At 30.1% G+C, this 21284-nt stretch overlaps 1 protein-coding gene across 1 annotated transcript in view; it reads left to right on the top strand.

The window, feature by feature from the left end:
* Nucleotides 1–20858, top strand: part of LOC115882947 (general transcription factor 3C polypeptide 5) — a 35765-nt gene extending 14907 nt beyond the window's left edge. The window contains exons 5-8 of the mRNA XM_030901214.1: nt 5882–6092; nt 6673–6812; nt 17794–18133; nt 20572–20858. Of these exons, the coding sequence (XP_030757074.1) occupies nt 5882–6092; nt 6673–6812; nt 17794–18133; nt 20572–20711 (831 nt within the window). The 3' untranslated portion in view covers nt 20712–20858. The remainder of the gene's footprint in view (nt 1–5881; nt 6093–6672; nt 6813–17793; nt 18134–20571) is intronic.
* The last annotated feature ends 426 nt before the right edge of the window (nt 20859–21284 follow it).

Below are 21284 nucleotides of genomic sequence, written 5' to 3'. Positions count from 1 at the left end.
TTTCTGGATTTAGTGTATGGTTTTATTTAATATTAACCATTTGATCCTCTTTTCGAATTGTATAAATTTCAATTTTTTTACCTCCTCTGCTAAACTATTGAATGTTTAAATTGTTTTTGTTGTTAGTCTCTGTGTTAATGTCTTATTTTTTACTTTATGGCATCTAATATGTGAATTTCTCCTTGTTTGGTAATTGTGAACTTCCTTGTTTGTATTTAATTTAATATTTAGCAAGCTATTAAAAAGTATTAATTGTTTTATATCTAGTTCTTGCACTGTATCAAATAATGTGTGTGTTGGTGTTCTTTTGTGTAATTTATATATTAATTTTAAAATTTTATTTTGTTGACGTTGCAATGCGTTGAAATTCTTTTCGATCGTATTACTCCATATATTCATTAAATAGTTCATCCTTGAGGTAAACAGTGCCAGATATGAAGGTTTTCTCATGTTATTTGGTATCAATTTTTGAATTTTTATTAAAGTTGCAATTGTGCGTATATTTTCATTTTTCGGCTTTACTACATGAGCATCCCATTTCAAATTATTTTGTATTTTTAACCCTAAATAGTTGATTGTTGATGTTTCTCGTAGAATATGGTTTTGTAGTTTTATTTGTAAGTTTAATTTTAGTTTTGTGGTTTTAAATATCATGTATTCTGTTTTTAGCTCGTTTATGGTTAGGAGATTAGTGTAGCACCATGTTTGCACTGTTTGCAGGTCTTTGTTGATGTTTGTTTCGAGGATGTTCTGATCTGTTCCTGTATATACTAAACATGTATCAACGGCATATCCATATATGACGCCATTTAATGCTAGTTCGCAGAGATCGTTTGGATAAAGGATATACAGGAGAGGTGATAGGGACGCGCCAAGTATTTTCGGCGCCGTCGTGCGAAATATGGGTAGGCGCCTTTCTCCAATATTATAATAGTAAGCCAAAATTTCCAATGACCAGCGGCGCGGCGCTCGACATTGGTGGATAATATATTTTACCACTAGCGTTCATAGATAAAAGTATTACTTAAATTTTATGTTAATTTGTTGATAAGCTCCAAAAAATGGTTTTAATATTTTTTTAAAGTCGGTGATCGCAGGAGCCTTTAGGGCCCTGGCGCCGTCGTGCGCCGCACGACCTTACCCATATGGCGCGTCCCTGAGAGGTGGTAGATTTCCTCCTCGCGGTGTCTCATATGGCGCCATGGTAGTTTTACTTTCAATATTTTCCATGCAAATTTTTTGTGGGCGATTTTTTAAATAGCTTTCCGTTAGTTCTAGTATGTGTTGATTCAGTTTGTATTTTTGTAATTTTTCATTTAATTTGTTTATGTGTAGTGTGAAAGAAACATAGAAGTGCAGATAGTTAATCCCATGGTATCCCACAAAACTGCATTTTCCTCTATATACTTATCAAAGTATCATCTTTTGACAACTCTTTGCGAGTAGCTGCCATTTTAAATTAATAATTCTCTGCTAGAACTATTACAATACGAAACGTAAAGGTAAGTGTCCATTTGAGAGTATTACTCGCGCGAGAAACTCTCGATAGTAGTTCTCGGATGTCGATACACGTCTGCGACTACTTATCGGAGAATATTCATTTTACTATCAATAGTTTACTCGCAACGATTTGTTCTCAAGTATATACATATTATTTTTAATAGTGGATAGTTACTTCTGAAATACGATTACGTTTCGTATTGTGATAGTTCTAGCAGTTATTAATTTAAAATGTCAGCTACTCGAAAAGAGTGGTCAAAAGACGATACTTTAATAAGTATATACGAGGAAAATACAGTTTTGTGGGATACCATGGGATTAACTATCTGCACTTCTATGTTTCTTTCACACTACACATATTATTTATTCATTTATTCATTCACTAACAAATTAAATGAAAAATTACAAAAATACAAACTGAATCAACACATACTAGAACTAACGGAAAGCTATTTAAAAAATCGACCACAAAAAATTTGCATGGAAAATAATGAAAGTAAAACTACCATGGCGCCATATGAGATACCGCAAGGAGGAAATCTACCACCTCCTGTATATCCTTTATACAAACGATCTCTGCGAATTAGCATTAAATCATTAAATGGCATCATATATAGATATGCCGATGATACATGTTTAGTATATACAGGAACAGATCAGAACATCCTTGAAACAAACATCAACAAAGACCTGCAACCAGTGCAAACATGGTGCTACACTAATCTCCTAACCATAAACGAGCTAAAAACAGAATATATGATATTTAAAATCACAAAACAAAAATTAAACTTACAAATAAAACTACAAAACCATATTCTACGAGAAACATCAACAATCAACTATTTAGGGTTAAAAATACAAAATAATTTGAAATGGGATGCTCATGTAGTAAAGCTGAAAAATGAAAATATACGCACAATTATTGCAGCTTTAATAAAAATTCAAAAATTGATACCAAATAACATGAGGAAACCTTATATCACGCACTGTTTACCTCCAGGATGAACTATTTAATGAATATATGGAGGAATACGACCGAAAAGGATTTCAACGCATTGCAACGTCAACAATAACAGGAAAATATTGAAAGTAAAACTACCATGGCGCCATATGAGACACCGCGAGGAGGAAATCTACCACCTCTCAGGGACGCGCCATATGGGTAAGGTCGTGCGGTGCACGACGGCGCCAGGGCCCTAAAGGCTCCTGCGATCACCGACTTTAAAAAAATATTAAAACCATTTTTTGGAGCTTATCAACAAATTAACATAAAATTTAAGTAATACTTTTATCTATGAACGCTAGTGGTAAAATATATTATCCACCAATGTCGAGCGCCGCGCCGCTGGTCATTGGAAATTTTAACTACTATTATAATATTGGAGAAAGGCGCCTACCCATATTTCGCACGACGGCGCCGAAAATACTTGGCGCGTCCCTATCACCTCTCCTGTATATCCTTTATCCAAACGATCTCTGCGAACTAGCATTAAATGGCGTCATATATGGATATGCCGTTGATACATGTTTAGTATATACAGGAACAGATCAGAACATCCTCGAAACAAACATCAACAAAGACCTGCAAACAGTGCAAACATGGTGCTACACTAATCTCCTAACCATAAACGAGCTAAAAACAGAATACATGATATTTAAAACCACAAAACTAAAATTAAACTTACAAATAAAACTACAAAACCATATTCTACGAGAAACATCAACAATCAACTATTTAGGGTTAAAAATACAAAATAATTTGAAATGGGATGCTCATGTAGTAAAGCCGAAAAATGAAAATATACGCACAATTGCAACTTTAATAAAAATTCAAAAATTGATACCAAATAACATGAGAAAACCTTCATATCTGGCACTGTTTACCTCAAGGATGAACTATTTAATGAATATATGGAGTAATACGATCGAAAAGAATTTCAACGCATTGCAACGTCAACAAAATAAAATTTTAAAATTAATATATAAATTACACAAAAGAACACCAACACACATATTAGCTTTTTTCGTTTTCCTGTTATTACCGATTCTGAACCGTCCTAGAACTGTGATGCGTATGCGCAGAAGGAAATATGAAGACATTATTTCATTTGCGCATGCGCTGCAGAGTTCTAGGACGGTTCAGAATCAGTAATAACAGGAAAACGAAAAAAGCTATTATTTGATACAGTCCAAGAACTAGATATTAAACAATTAATACTTTTTAATGGCTTGCTAAATATTAAATTAAATACAAACAAGGAAGTTCAGAATTACCAAATAAGGAAAAAGTCACATATTAGATGCCATAAAGTAAAAAATAAGACATTAACACAGAGACTAACAGCAAAAACAATTCAAACATTCAATAGTTTAGCAGAGAAGGTAAAAAAATTGAAATTTATACAATTCAAAAAGAGGATTAAATGGTTAATATTAAATAGAACCATACACTAAATTCAGAAATCGACGACAGAAATAATTAAGAAAAGAATGCCTCAGATACCATCTGGCCAGGATCTGGTACCAACAGGTCACTGATGCGGCAGATGAAGAAGAACGACACCCAGATCTTCTATGATATGTATATGCTGTACATTATTTATGTGTTGTATATATATATATATGTTTTATATGAGGGAATAACTAAATTGATTAAAAAAAAACACGTTAATACACAAAGAAAGGCAGTTGATGAAACAGAAATCTCAAATGGATACCCTCTTGACAGATATGTATGAGAGTAAGCATTTGGAGAGTTTTTAGTTATCTAGCCGATAGCAAAAATTCTTTAAATCGCTCTCAAACGGATACTCTCTTTAGAGTGACTATCGAGAGTCACTCGCACGAATTACTCTCCAATGGACACTTACCTTAATCGTATTTCAGAAGTATCCGCTATTAAAAATAATATGTATACACTTGAGAGCAAATCGTTGCGAGTAAACTATTGATAGTAAAATGAATATTTTTCGATAGGTAGTCGCAAACGTGTATCGACATGCGAGAACTACTATCGAGGTTTCTCGCGCGAGTAATACTCTCAAATGGACACTTACCTTTAGAGTATGTATATTCATACTGTAAGGCTATTTCTTTGGTTCTGTGAAAAATAGCCTTATTGACGCCTAGTGGTAAATCTAGATCTCTCGGGCGCCACCTCTGTGATTTATAGTGGCAGAGGCCCACGTTTGCCAGTACGGGTAGCCTTTAAACAGTGGAGACTCCAGGTATGAAGGGGTGCAGGTAAAGTCAAAATAAAATTGACTCTCATATTGACATTGTCATGCATGGTGTTATTTGAATAAAGATATTAAGGTAATTGATTTTTAGGATAGGTATATATTTAGTTAAGGACAATAATTTTTAAAATTCATTGTGTGTTTTTATAGTTAGACGTAGATAAAATATTGTACAATACACGCGAGTTACACACAATATGAGGAATATAATATGTTTTTTTTAACGTAACACCCTATTTTTCTCTTTTACATTTAGATTTACTTAGAACATTTTAACTTTTTAAATACATTTGAATTATATGCTACAGGGTGTTTTCATTTATCATTTTATCATATCATTTTAATAACATTCAAAAGAATAATGCCTATACATTTGCGGTAGGTTAATTTCTAGAAAAATAAAGTTTAAAATGTATTTTTTTAGACTGCTGAAAAATCTCAATTCATATTTAAAGTTTCTCCAATGTTTGGTTTGGTTGCAGCCACCATTTACTTCGTTTCGCCTATTATATCAGTTATATCATTTAAATAAGCACCTTGTATAGTGTAAAATAATTAAGAATTCTTTATCGTAACATTCCCTAAACCTACTGTGTGAAATATGTTTCAATAATTTTTCAAACAAGAGTTAACATTGCTCTATGGTTGAGTCACTACCCTGGACAATAGTTAGTTATTTAAAAAAATATATTCGAAATTAAACTTACTCCATTCACTATGTAATGTATTTATTATAAAATACAGGGTGAGTCTTAAATAAGTGCAAATATTTTTAGGGTAGTATATTTCGATCCCAAAAACACGTCTGAGGTTTTATCCGCGAAAAAAAAATATGTAATTTTTTGAAAAAAAATTTGGAATTTTTTTTAGTTTTTAATTAAAAAACATAATATCTTCATATTATGGCAACATAGGTAGTATATTAAATGTACCAGAAACAAAAACCCAGAAAAGAACTAGTGGTTATCAAAATTTAAGCAAACAATATATTTTTTTGCAATTACCTTAATTTTCAAACTTGAATAACTCGGTTATTTTGGACTTATTTGAAAAACGGTAAAGAGAAAATATGTTTCTTTTATCGAGATCTACCAGCCCTGGAAATATTTGCACTTATTTAAGACTCACCCTGTATATTTCAGCTATTTCAAAAAAAGCCAATATGGAGGAAGATAAGTATTATGCATAAAACAGGAATGAGTAATGACACAATAAGAGTTCTTTTACCTTGTGTCTCGTATTACTGTAGCGGTGGACCTTGGCGACTATGTTGGATAAAATTTGATTATAACCCATTGAATGACTTTAATTCTCGTATCTATCAAATACTTGATTTCAGAATTCGTTCTAAAGGTAAGTTGTTTTGAAAAAGTTTATATATAAAAATTAATTCTTAAAGTGACCTAATCCGGAATTTTAGCATATTTTTATTATTGGGAATAAAACTCTTAACTCTAAACTCTCTAAAACCACTTCAAAAATTTCGAATTCTGAGTGAATAGTGGTGCTTCTGTCGTCACTTAGGGTAGTTACATGGGGTAGTACCACTCACTGCCGTCAAAGAGATAATTCTTGCCGATGATAATTTGAATGATAATGAAAATTACAAAATATTAATAACAAAAATCCAAAAGCTTTTATTCGCGATTAAATTATTAAAAACCCTATTTAAATACCGCATGACGGAGAAAAAAGGTTGGCGTGAAAATGACGGTCAATGACATTCTCCCTATAATTATTAAATACATAATGAGCGATCTTCATTTCTAAGCCATCTCTGTTGCCTTTTTTTATCGTATTTAAAAAAGTAATTCCAATTACTAGACTAGATCTTTTTAATAATAAAATAAGCTTTACATGTGCGATCACTTCATGGCTGAGCTGCATAATATCCCCATCTTAACATTCTGTTAAATGTTATTTCTTGTTTTAGAGGGATTGCATCTTAAAGTCGAAAGAAAACGTGGCTTCCTGGCAAAATTGTTTAGGGATACTCCTAATGATACTGTTTCAGAAAAAGATTATGTTATAAGGCCCAATATAATTCCACCGGCAAGACAAATGCTTTACCAGGTAAGATATTTTTTGAAATAATCATTAATTTTTTTTCATTGAATTTGTATATTATTTTGAATTTTATGCATGGCCCAAAATTCCTGAAATGAGCACAAACCAGGGTTGGCATGATTTAAATCAAGTGATTTTTTTAATTTTGATCATGTGATTTAAATAAAAAAAATCAACTTTTTTAAAACTTTACAATAAATCGAAAAATAACTATAAAAGTTATAAAAATGTGTCCTAGAAAACTATAAAAATATTTCTATAACATATATACCCTATATCTATTCGTTAAATGAAATGTTACACTTACTATTGTAACGTTTAAATACGTTTAATAAATTGAAAACAAATTGTAAATGTTATAAAACTATATAAAAATGGTTTGTATAACACGTATACCTATTACATATCTATTCATCAATTAAAATGTTGGGCCGATATTTGAAGTAATTTCGTATGAATCCATTAGACTTCTAAAGGGCAGGGATTTATTTTGAAATTTATGTACAAGTGACAAAAAAATGCTGTTCGAATAGATTCCATTCGCAACCTCTAGTGCAGAAAAAGGTTCTTTTGATGTTAGACTATATCTTCAAATCGTTATCAGAAAATATGCTGTTTTATATCTTTTTATTTTACACTTTGACAATAGATAATACTAATTTCATTCTCGACTTAAGACTATTTTCGAACAATAATGTATTGTGTAAGGAGTAAAAATTATACTTTTTTTGGCGAAGTTGTACGTTTGACGGACTATATAGCGTAAACAGGGACGCAAAAAAGTACATTTTTACTCCGAGTAGAATATACTATATTTTTACAAATTAAACATTAAAAATAATTTTTTTATCAATTTCAAACGTTGCAAATAATATAAAAAGCAATGCCTTGTAAGTAATCGAGTAACAATTTGTACACTCGTTGAAATTGGCGCTTAATATCAGTTTAATAATATATTTTGGTACTTTTGTGCTTAGGCGTAAAAGTGATTTACTTTTATGCCTAGGCGTTAAAATGACAAAAATTAATACTCTTGTGGCATTTCAAAAAAATCCTTTTGATCTGAAGCGAGCGACTTTTTTTGCAGAATATATTGGTGACCGATGTCTGGGAAAATGACACGCGCCGTAGAATTGTTAATGTTGTCAGTATTGGGCAGAGTTATGACGATTTAACCATTTAGGATAAGAATTTAATTGGAATTAAGTCCTAATTATTTGGAAATCCGATTTAAATAATGTTTTCTATTAAAATCAAAAAAAATAAAAAAAATCTGATTTAAATAAAAAAAATGATTTTTTCCAACCCTGGCACAAACTGATCAGTAAATAAAATTTATTTCAGTTTTTATTTACAATAGCCAAATCGATCTTATATTCTCTCCAGATTTAAATCGGTTTTTTAATTTTCCGCTTGCGAAATTACTTTAATTTCGACTGACCAATCATCAAAATTCTAAGGTACTTTGGAAGTTTCAGACTTCAAATTTTGAATTTTAGGTAGCTTTAGGTAACTAAGTATTTTGGCATCATTGTAGACCAACACATTAAATGGCAACCTCATACCGACTATTTATGTAGTAAAATTCGGAAATTAATTCATAAGTTTTACTTGATGAGGGAATTTCTAGATAAAAGAACATTAATAACTGTTTATAAAATATTCGTTGAATCAATTCTTAGATATGGTATTTTTGTGTGGGGCGGAGTTTATGGTTATATAATAATTTTGGCCTTATATAAATTAAACATTGTCCAGAAGTATATTTTGAAAATATTTTTAAAGAAAAATAAATTATATCCCTCAAAATTATTGTTTACTCCAGAAATATGTAATATAAGAACACTTTATATATTAACAATTTGCTCCTATATTCATATTAACAAAAAAAATTTGAATTGCATTAATCACCATTATATAACTCGGGCTAATTTAAATAATGATCTGCAATTACCAGTGAGCAACAACAACTTGAATTTGAAATACCTGAGTTATATTGGCCCTAAACTTTATAATATGCTTCCAACCATAGACTTAAAATAAAATATAGACTACACTATTTACATCTAAACGCGGTCAAACAATCATTTTTGTACACATGTTTACTTCTGGGTACACTCGACCGCAGCCGACCAAACCTTCCTCGTCCAGCCTATGTTGTCACGTCTTTAATATTATCAATATTTTTTTACTTATTATACACATATATTGAGCTATTAATACTGCATTTTAATAAAGTAGGTTCTAATATTCCATAGATGTATGAAATAGTCCTTATACTACTTAATTATAAGTAGAATAATATGTAAAAAGGATAAATCCTTTACAATATGGCAACACCGATTAGAGGCGAGGTCGCCTGTTCATTCTTCTATTAGATAGTTAAAGCAAGGCACAATACATATACGTATCTCTCGACACGTATCGCAGAAACCTACGTTACGTCTGCCGTTGCGTTGTCGTGTAAACAAGAGTTAAAGCAAGTATTTTGACGTACGTAACGCAAATGGTACATTTGTAATTCTAAATTATTTTGTAAAACAATTTATTTAATTTTAAAACTGAAAATGGATATCTATTATTCCATTGATTCCACATTAAGCTCCGCGCGCACTGAATAGGTATCGGCGAGAGCGAGCGACACTTAATTTTCAGTTTACGTTGAAATAAATGTAAGCCCGCGCACCGCATTAGATCGGCGCGCTCGGTGCGCTCGGTGCGCTTCGAGCTATCGGCGGTACTCGCGCCATCAGGCGAAATCAGAGAATGCATGGGAGGAGGCGAATAGTCTACGCCGAGCGACTGTTTTTAGTGGAGCGGTTTTACATTAAACACGTCCGATGAATTATTAATCGAAAGTGTACGAGACCATATCATACTTAATATGCGGTTTTTTATAAAAATTTCTTACAAGCACGTAACCTATATTGTTTACTACACTTATTCAATAACTGACTTAGAAAACCTTCCGATTAAACCCATTTATTTCTCATCTCGTTTTGATTATCTCACATTATTTTGAAAATCGAATTTAAATATCGTCAAAAAACTTATCATATTATTTAATTTTTGGTTTGTTTTGACGTTAGTAATAACAGCTGATAAATAGTCATCCTATGTTACTATGTTGATCGCTCCGTAAAAGGTACAAATAGAGAAAATAATATTTATGTTTGAATAATAATCGCTGATGCCGTTCCTTTTCGATAATACGGTACTATAAAAACTATTTATATTTTTTCTTTTTTCAATTTTCTTTGACTTTGTTATTATATTTTAAGTTTTTAAAATCTTGGTTTGAAGTCAGTAGGGAATAAAACGAAACTTGTGTTTACATTTTGTTTAATGATTGACGTTTCTACTAGTTTTAATTCGGTCTTCTTTAGAATCTATAATATACAATATAATTTTATCAATAACAATGTGTTTAATATATTATTTTTTCTTACCACAAACGTAGAAAATTATTTATACGGAAATTATTTTATTACAGAAAGTAGTCCTTACAACTTAAAATGCTCTTAGTAATAAAAATATTGTAAAACAGACACAGTTTTATGATTATTTATTAGATTCCATCTTTTAGAATCCTCATATGTATTTTGGCTAAGAACTAGCATTTACTGAAATAGATTCCAAAATGAGTTTATTATGATGCTTAATATTTTCATACTAATTTATTGTAATAAAATAGGCTCAGTTCTGTTACACTGGCCCCAAAATTTATGAAATAACTTAATTACTAGCCAGTTGTGGAAACAAGTTGTTTGTAAATTTGTACGTTCGGCATCATTCGGTTGAAAACCGAAACTCCTTCGGCTCGATTCGTTTGCGTTTTGTACGTACGTAAAGGCACGTAAAGATACGTATCACGTATCCGTAAACGCAAGTGAATTTCTCACTGCGCAAGCGTACATGTCAAACGATACGTTTACGTCTACGTCTTTGGCCGTGCTTTAACTGTCTATTATCCTGTAGTACGCGTCGCACGTGTGTAGTAAAGCATTGTTGCCGCTATTTCTCTCTGGCTGTATTATTGCATTTTCTTAGTTTGTAGTCCTTAAATGTTTATTTTATTTACTTTTTGTATTCAAGAACTATAAAATATGGTTCGCCAGTGCCAAATTTGCAAGAAATTTGACTTAAATAATCCATTTGAGTCTCGAAACAACTTTCGACCGGTAAGCAACTTTCAATTTACGATTTGGGAGTCAGTGTCTTTGTTGTAGAAAGGCACTTATTTAGATAATATTTTAGTAAAATGTAAAATCTGAATTTTTTCTATTACATAATCATTTATATAAAAGTTTTTGTAACAAAATCATAATTATAACCCCGTTATTATACAAGATAAATTATATTAGACATCGGTTAAAAAATTAATCATTTTTTTATTAAAAATATATTCCGGTTTATTCTAAAACTATCTTCAGAATCTAAAATAACATACAATAATTTTAAAATGATATTACATTATGAAACATTATTTTTTAATATACCGGATGCGTCTCAAAAGTGGCTCCCCCCTATGACTCTTTTATTTTTTCAGAAAAAAAAACAGATTTGTATATTAGTATATGACTTAAATTAATTATTATTAATAGAATGGCATATCATATGTCAACTTTTGACATTGTCGCTTAAAAACAAATCGTATTTTAAATTTCAATTTAGGGTACCTTAAGTTTTAATTAATGAGCCTTGGAAAAATAGTTTTGATCGTATAATAGTGTCTAATCTAGGCCGGTTAAAAGATGCACAAATCGTATATTTAATCATATGTCAATTTTTTTCAAATGGAACAAGGGTGACTCGTTAGCATATTTCGAAAAAGCTTTTTTTATGAATATATTGATACTTGGTATTTCGAGTCAAATTGTCGTTATGAACCGCGTGTTACAATTTCAATTAAACCATATGCGATAATGTCAAAGTTGACATATGATATGTCATTTTATTCAGAGTGTTATTCTCTATTGAATAAAGTTAAAAAATAAAGAGGGTGCCATTTAAAAATCAAAAATTGTAGTCATTTCCGGTGAAACAGGAAGTGACAGAAAACAATATAATACGTCAATCAATCTTAATTTATGTCATATACAAATATACCAAATCTCGTTTTTTTAACTGAAAAAATAAAAAAAAATTATGGGGGTGAGCCACTTTTGGGACGCAGCCGGTATAATAAAGACAGTACCGAGTTAAATAAATGTAGTTTTTATTTTATCCACTTCCTAAAAGCTTGTTTTAATGAACAGATTTGTGTTTCCTCTAATTTGCATAATAAGACATCACTTACCAGAAAAAAAAATACAACAATCATATGAAGTTTCTTCTCTTTTCATGTCGCCTATTCTATTATATCTATAGAATAGATAGTTTTTATTTTTAGACAATGTTTGACTAAAATTAATAATTTATTATTAATTTCAAAAATTAAATACGTAATTTCGATTATTAAAATTTTTTCTATGTATTTTATTATTTTTATCGTTTTTTGACGTTTTTCTCTAAACTTTTATTCAAAAAACCTCTCCTAAATTAACCTAAACCTCTCCTCCTTATTAAGAAATAAAATATAAAAAAGTTAAATACGGTATATTTTTAATTGAATTATAGCTTCATTAAAATAAAAAAAATTACCCGGCTATGGTACGGAGAGTTCAGGTGTACTGAGGAACGAAAGACAGTGTTGAATTTTTCGTCAGAGTCGTCAGGGAACGACCGTTACGACGGAGACAACCTATCTATCGCTCGTGTCGCACTCGTTAGAGCCTAAAACAATGACACAACAATAACAAGACATTGTCTGACCGCATTTTCCAGCTATTTATGAATGAGATGCTCAGTCTATATTTTATTTTAAGTCTATGCTTCCAACGAATATTAGAAACACCGCTAAAGAAAAAACATTTAAAAATTTATGCAAAGAGTTTGTTATATTTTTAAAATTATAGGTAGTTGGAGGGTTTCTTCTGGAAATAAAACTTTTTTTCCTTTTCGGTACTTGTTGGATTCTTTGTGTTTGATTGCTTAAACTCTTTTATATTGCTTGAATGTTTTAAGATATAAGTAATACTGTTATAATTATTACATTTTGCACATACAGCTATTTAGTTAGCTAGGTGCTACTTCAGCTAGTAGTGTAATAAATTGTAAAAAAGTATTTTCAAACAAGTGAGACTAGATTCGCGTTCTTAATATAGTGTTAAATATCAAAATATTTACAAAGCAAAATCCTCTACATTCCTTAAGTTATTGAACTTATTTATAGATGAGATATATTATGAACTGTATTAATATAAAGCTGAAATTTATATATTTCCTTTGAACTGACTGTTTTAAAACTGAGGTGAGTGAAATGTTTACAAAAGTCGTTGTTAAACATGAAATCTAACAAATAGGTTAAATCTCTAAAGAGGTTAAATCTCTAAGTTTCTAGAGAATATAATATCTAGATCGGAGATTTTTTGCATATCATTGTTTCACAACACAAGTTTCACAAGTCGACAGAAACTTTCTTATTTTAAATGAGTGCCTCCATTTTTTATTACATACTTAAATTCTCTGTAAAATTTTATAAATTTTAATATTAACACTCTATACCTAACATTATCCGTTTTTGAGAAAAAAAAAATATTTAAAATTTTTGGACGCAAAAACTGCCTGTCAAAAATATGTGTATAGCCTAAACGTCAAATTTACTGATTACCACAGCCACTGTGCCATAAAGAGAAGACATGTAGCTATCTATTTCAAAAATGAAATTGTTCGAATGTAATGACCGCAGCTGTCATGGAATTGAGCGATTAAAAAGTATCATAAATCATTTTATCAAATTTTTCAAATGAAAACCCACTTTTTTTATTTCACTAGTGAAACGGCTTTTCAATTCTTTACTTTTTGACTATACTACATATTCCTATACCTAAAATAAATTGTTTTTAAGTTATTTAAGATTTAGTTTTAAAGCGTATATTTTTCTTAATTTTAACTAGTGGCCTATGACTTTAAACGTCAAGTGATCTAAAACAATAGAACTGGTCATGTCATATTGTGATGTTTTGTTCAAAAAGCAGTATGTTATCGATCATCATTTCCAACTTTGCGCTGTTTTTTTTTCGTCATACGGTATATTAATGATATCAACTATTATACAGGGTGGTCCGAACTGTATTCCGGAAACTTCAGCAGCATATTCTGCAGATAAAAATAAGTAAAAAAGTTCGTATAAATATATGTCCTAAGATGCTTAGTTTCAGAAATACAGGGTGTAGAAGTTTCATTTTTATTTCGATTTTTTCTAAATAATTTCTGAAATAACGTCAATATTTGGATGAAAATTGGGGTCTGGGAGTTTTTTGACATGACAAATTTGATTTTGATGTCAATATGTCTCCTACTAGTAGAGGGCGCCACCTACATGTGTTTTAACTATTTTGAAGCGTAATAACTTTTTGTCCGTACCTGTATAAAACTACCGAGCGCAAGAATATACATCTCTGTGACTTTTTACGTAAAAAATATCTCTTTCTAAAAATCGCTACGAGCAACCGTTCTTAAGATATTTAGAATGGAAATAGTCAATATATGTCATTATTGACGAAAAATAAACACGTTGAGTAGATAGTTATTTCACTGAATTAATAAATTTGGGAAATTTTAATTTTTTTAAATTAATCATAAATTTTTCAGCAAAAAATGATGGTAAAACAATTTCTGTTGAACTTTTGGCACAAAAACATTTCAAATTTATGATTTCAGTCTAATAACTATTTAGCCAACATATGTTTAATTATGTCAATGATAACAGGTATTGATAATTTCGATTCCAAATATCTCGAAAACCATTACTCGTAGCAATTTTTACCAAGAGACCTTTTTCACGTAAAAAACGTCGTGAATGTATATTTTTTACTCAGTAGTTTTATACAGGTACGGACGAAAAGTTATTACTCTTCAAACCAGTTAAAAAATATGTAGGTGGCGCCCTCTACTAGTAGGAGTCATATTGACATCAAAATCAAATTTCCCATGTCAAAAAACTCCGAGACACCAATTTTCATCCAAATATTGATGTTACTTCAGAAATAATTTGGAAATAATCGAAATAAAAATGGAACTTCTACACCCTGTATCTCCGAAACTAAGCATCTTAGGACATACTTTTATACGAACTTTTTTACTTATTTTTATCTGTAGAATACGCTGCCGAAGTTTCCGGAATACAGTTCGGACCACCCTGTATATCACTAAAACGAGCGAAAACACAAGATATGTTTTTATAAATACACCTTTTAAACTCTTAAGCAGGCAGTACTATTTATAATATAGGAAATTCAAATAATTCGTTTTCTGACAGATGGAAATAAATTGTCTGACCGTTTGACACTTAATGTCAAAAGAAGCTAGATAAAATCAAGAAAAATATACACTTTCAAATTAAATTTTAAATAATTTAAAAACGATTTGTTTTAGGTATAGGAACATGTATATTTAAAAAGTAACGAATTGAGAAACCTTTTCATTAGTCAAATAAAAAAGTGGGTTTTCATTTGAAAAAAAATATTTATGATAATTTTTTAATCGCTCGATCAATTCCATGACAGCTACCGCCATTATTATATGACATTTGAACTATTTAATTTTTGAAATAGATAGCCACATGTCTTCTCTTTATGTCACAGTGGTTGTGGTAATAACTAAATTTGACTTTTAGGCTATAGAATTTTTTGACAGGTAGTTTTTTTCGTCCAAAAATTTTAAATATTTTTTTTTCTCAAAAACGGTTAATCTTAGGTGTAAAGTGTTTAACATCAATATTCATATAATTCTACAGAGAATTTAAATATGAAATAAAAAATGGGGGCACCCATTTATAATAAGAAAGTTGAGGTCAACTTCCGGTATTTCCGGAAGTGCCGCCATATTGAAAATATTTTTAATCGATGGATCTCGTTGTAAAACGATGTGCAAAAAATCTCTGATCTAGATATTGTGGATCTCTAGAAACTTATAATGCACGCTCAGCTCGGGACACCCTGTATATCTAAAATCCGTATATTATATCCGTCCAATGTAACAATAATAATTCAAAGTTTATGAATTATCGCTAGTCAAACTTCTTTAATATTATTTTTAAAAAAATATGCAAGGTGTTCCTTAATAATATGCTAATGAACCTCATATGGATGTATAACCTAAACATCTTAACTTTTGAGATACAGGGTTGTACATTTTTTATTTTTTTTTAGTAGCTCTAATATTATTGTGTATATCTTATGAAATTTGATATATGTTTTCTATGCATAAAAATGTCTTTTTAGGTACAAAAAATGTTATGTTGTATCTCTTAATTTCCATCCAGCCGATGCAGAAACGACTTCCACACACGTATCAGATTTTTATAATTTTGAAACTTTAGTAAAATGATCGAAAAAATCAAGAGATGAAAATTGTTCAGAAACGAATAAAGATTTTAAAATTAATGTTTATTTTAAATGAAGTCAGTGGTGTAGAATTTTTTTCTTCAAAAATATCCAATGTAAACAAAATAACTAACGATATTTGTACATCAAGAAAGGCATTTTGGAGCATAGAAGAAGTGTAATACAAGTTTCATGAAGCAAAATAATTTTTTTAGAAAAGTTTACCACCCTGTATCTCAAAAGTTAAGATGTTAAGACATACATTCATATGAAGTTTTTGTTTCTTTAAATGGCTCCACCCTCTTAAATATGTATTTATAATATATACGTTACAGTTAAAGTTTGATATCCGGGGTTAATGTCGATATTAACAAGTTAATGTTTCGGTTTGGTTTTGTTCTTGGTTGTTTTGCTTTGTGTTATTCTCGAGATTAACGGGGTTATATTGAGATTAACTTTATTTCGGACCTTAACCGTAACGTATATACATATAAACCTGTATATTACCCGCGAAAAAATACTAGGATGTCCTACAAGGAAATGAGATAATCTCATAAAAAACATAGAATGTAAAAAAATCCAAGTCTAGCAACAAACCAAGTTAACAATATATTAATATATATTGTTATAATAAGTTAATAATATATATATTGAATATGGGAAAATACATCCTGAGAAAGATATACATGGTCGTCCAAACTGTATTCCGGAAACTTCGGCAGCACATTCTGCAGATAAAAATAAGTAAAAAAGTTTGTATAATGTCCTAAAATGCTTAGTTTTGGAAATACAGGGTGTAGAAGTTTCATTTTCATTTCGATTTTTTCCAAATAATTTCTGAAATAACGTCAATATTTGGATGAAAATTGGCGTTTGGGAGATTTTTGACATGAGAATTTTGATTTTGATCGTATTTTTACATATTTTTATCTGCAGAATATGCTGCCGAAATTTCTGGAATACTATTCGGACCACCCTGTAGATTGAAACTGTTTTGGTTAATATGCAATTTCGCAATACACTCCGTACGTGTAGCAATAGGATGTGAACCAATATAACAAATATAAAGCACCTATTCAACAATTGTGTTATAAATTGTTACTATCTTAAACGTTAAACAGCGCACTTTGTAAGAATAAAGTATTTTAATTAGTAAAATATCCTACTGTGCCATTGCCAAGTTATTATAATAATTATTATTACAGAAATAAAGATGTCTAATATTGATACTAACAAATTATAAAAAAATTGTTGAATAGGTGCTTCCATAGAAACTAAATAAAATAAGCTGACTTTTTACATGAGATCTCACCATGAGATTTGCATGAGATCTCACAACTTTTTGTAGTGGAGAACGGCGTTGGGAGACTTGGTATTTTTTTACATTCTGTGGTGCTATTCTTGACATCGTTCGCACTTTGCGTATACGCATTTACATGTATTTTTATATGGCTTTCTCGGAGATGCGAGTAGTCAAGAATAGGTACCTACATGGTACCTACCCTGTTTTTGATGGGATATATTATACTTATAATTGATATATATTTCTTATTATTTAGTACTGTGATGTTTTAATACCAGAAGTTCAAGACATGTTGGCAAAATTGCCTAAATTACCTCCAAGTGCAAAATTTGATATTAGAAATGGATGGCTTCCGCTAAGTTTTACAGAGCATTGTAGAGAAATAGTGAATAAGTATGTCTTAGATGCCGTACAAAATAAAATTATGGCTGGAAAAGAACCAAATCCAGGTAGTTCAGAGAGAGCGGTGGAGTCTTCAGATAGTATAGTATCATTATACTGCAGTAAATTGTTAAGTAATATTAGAAAAGGAGTAACTACAAGAGACAGCTCAACAGAAAATGAAGAAAGTATAGAAGAAATCAGTTTAATTGAAGGTACATAAGTACATTTTTCTTCGTTTTTCTACTAAAATTTTGTCTGCAAATTTTGCATCTAATGTATGAGTTAATCTAGGATTAAGTATAGTCTATCCAACAAGAGCATACTTGACAGTGACAGTTGTCTGTCATTTTTATTCACACGAAAATTGTATTTTCGGTCATTTTTGGGGTGTTTTCTATCCAAATCTTTCCTGACTGGTTGGACAAACTATACCAATTTAAATAATGTCTAAATTAAACTAATATTATTGTTAGTGTTGTTTATTATTGTCTAATATTAAACTTATTTCTGATTTATAATACCAATTTAGTATTAAATAATATTTTTCTTTTATTTTATTATACCTATTTGACTTCTTGCAATTTAAATATTGAATTGAATACACACTACTCAGTCGATTGGCTCCATAAAAACTTTTGCAACTATTTAGTTGCAAAAGTTTTTATGGAGCCGACTATTTAGTCGGCCGATTAAAAAAAACGTAATTGAGACAATTCAAAGGGTCTTGTTTTTCAAACTAATATATTATATAGGGTGGCGCACCTCATTCGCCTCGGTTGATTATACGAAAACGGAAAGATGTAGAAACAAAATATTTTATGGGTATATGTGGGGAGGAAATGTGCACAATTTAAAATTATTTTGAAACATACAGGGTGTCTCAGAACTAAGATTCATACCAAAGTTATATTTTTTCTTATGGAACACCCGGTATTTTATTTCATTTTTGGATTCTTAATTAAATCTAATTCTCTAAAAAGGCATTTATTATAAGGGTTAAATATGTTTAAAATCTTTGGTTTTTGAGATATTTGAAGATATTTAAATATGCATGCTACAAAAGAATTGATTATTAACACCCCCTTCATTACTTTTCAGAATTAATTCTTGTGCTGAGTTTAAAGATAAAGGAATAAACTTTACTGAAAAATGTTATTGCTTCCTTAAATTTATACAAGGGTACCAAAAATTGGTGATCTATTTTAAGGATTTATTTTACATAAAAACTTTGTTATTTCAAATGCAACACCCTGTATTTTTTTAAATAAATCGAAGCAGATTCAAATGCTTTTTCAAACTATATTAGGGTTTCCTATACCTATCTATCTCAGATTTTGAATAAAAAGCGATTTTTAAATAAAATGACCATCAAGATGGCTGGTACCGTCATGGCAATTTTATCTTCAAAATCGACATTAGTTTATGGACATTATTATTTAAACAGTTTACTAAAATTTACCCACAATAGTTTAATAAATAAGTATTCTTTATCTTATGAAGAAAAATAAAGCCGTATCTGCTGGCGGAAGGAATGGATATGTTACTAGTGATTTTATTTTGTGAGGTTATAAAAAAAACTATTAGGCAGAAACCTGTCGTTGGAAGTGAAGAAATTGGATTTGCCGTAATTGGCTCTTTTATAGAAAATCCATATATGTACAAGTTATCGTAAAATAAAACAAAGAACTACTTCTTCATTTTTCTTGATAGAATAATAAATACATATTAATATTAATAAATATTATTTATTAAGCTATTGTAGGTAAATTAAATAAAAGTAAACTGGTATAAATTTAAATAAAGTCTATAAGCTAATTTCGATTTTGAAAATAGTTACTAACTGTCACTAGAAAATTACCATGGGCGATACCAGCCATCTTGATTGCCATTTTATTTAACAATCGCTTCTTATTCAAAATCTGAGGTAGATAGGTATAGGAAACCCAATAAAAAAAATGAAAGAGCAATTGAATCTGCTTCGATTTATTTAAAAAAATACAGGGTGTTGCATTTGAAATAACAAAGTTTTTATGTAAAATAAATCCTTAAAATAGATCACCAATTTTTGGTACCCCTGTATAAATTTAAGGTAACAATAACATTTTTCAGTAAAGTTTATTTCTTTACCTTTAAACTCAGCACAATAATTAATTCTGAAAAGTAATGTACAGGGTGTTAATAATCAATTGTAGCGTGCATATTTAAATATCTCAAAAACCAAAGATTTTAAACATATTTAACCCTTATAATAAATGCCTTTTTTTGGGCCCAAGAATCCAAAAATGAAATAAAATACCGGGGGTTCTATAAGAAAAAATATAACTTTGATATGGATCTTAGTTCTGAGACACCCTGTATATTTTAAAATAATTTTAAATTGTGCACATTGCCTTCCCACATATACCTATAAAATATTTTGTTTTTACATCTTTCCGTTTTCGTATAATCAACCGAGGCGAATGAGGTGCGCCACCCTGTATATATTTTATAAATATGCCATAATTGTTTTGAGTAGTTTATGTAATGTAAAATTATATCAAAATTCTAATATCTATAGTTGATATATCAGTCAATCACAAGTGAGAATAAACATATTGTTTTAAATCATAATATTATATTACCCCAAGGAAATTACAGAACATTTTTTTAGATGAAACTGTGGAAACTATAGATACAAATGAAGTAGTCAATAGCCTCCCTGAAAGAATATTGGAAGAATCTGATGAGGAAGATTCAGACATGGATCTTGATATGGAGGCGATTGAAGAAATAAATGAAATGCTCAACTAATTCACAATATACTTTTCTCGTAAAGTATTAAGTTATTTTTATTTAAAAAAAAATCTTATTGTATATGTACTTTATTATCTATCTTACTTTCCCTATTTATTGTGTACGTACTATTATTATCATTAATATAAAGACTATGGATACTGACTTGAATACTATTTTTATTTGACCTTGTTGCTATTTTCTGTATTAGTTCTTACTAATGATTTGGACTTGAATTAGATTGAGATTATTTTGAATCCAGTGACAGCGCTGGTGTGGGGGCCAGGGGCCCTTATACGGTTGGGGAGGTGGTAATGTAGGTAAATTTGCCCCTCTAGAAATTAATTTATAAATAAAATAAAATGTGGCATAAAAATAACATTATAAAAGGAAATAATACCATCAAGATAGACACTAGAGGCACACACACACAGTGTATTTTTTTCAGTCACAATACTATTCAGCGTAAATGTAATTTAAATCTAGTACTTTACTTAAATATTGTCAGTAATATGCCCAGTACCCCTACCAGACTAAAACTCTAGATGCGACACTGAGGGTGGGGGGCACGACTTTAGTAAAACAAATTGT

The sequence above is a fragment of the Sitophilus oryzae genome, unplaced genomic scaffold, assembly GCF_002938485.1.
Source record: "Sitophilus oryzae breed Bouriz unplaced genomic scaffold, Soryzae_2.0 scaffold_1801_pilon_pilon, whole genome shotgun sequence".
NCBI lineage: Eukaryota > Metazoa > Arthropoda > Insecta > Coleoptera > Curculionidae > Sitophilus > Sitophilus oryzae.
Note: the sequence above shows the minus strand (reverse complement) of the source record. Positions and strands in the feature narration are given on the sequence as shown.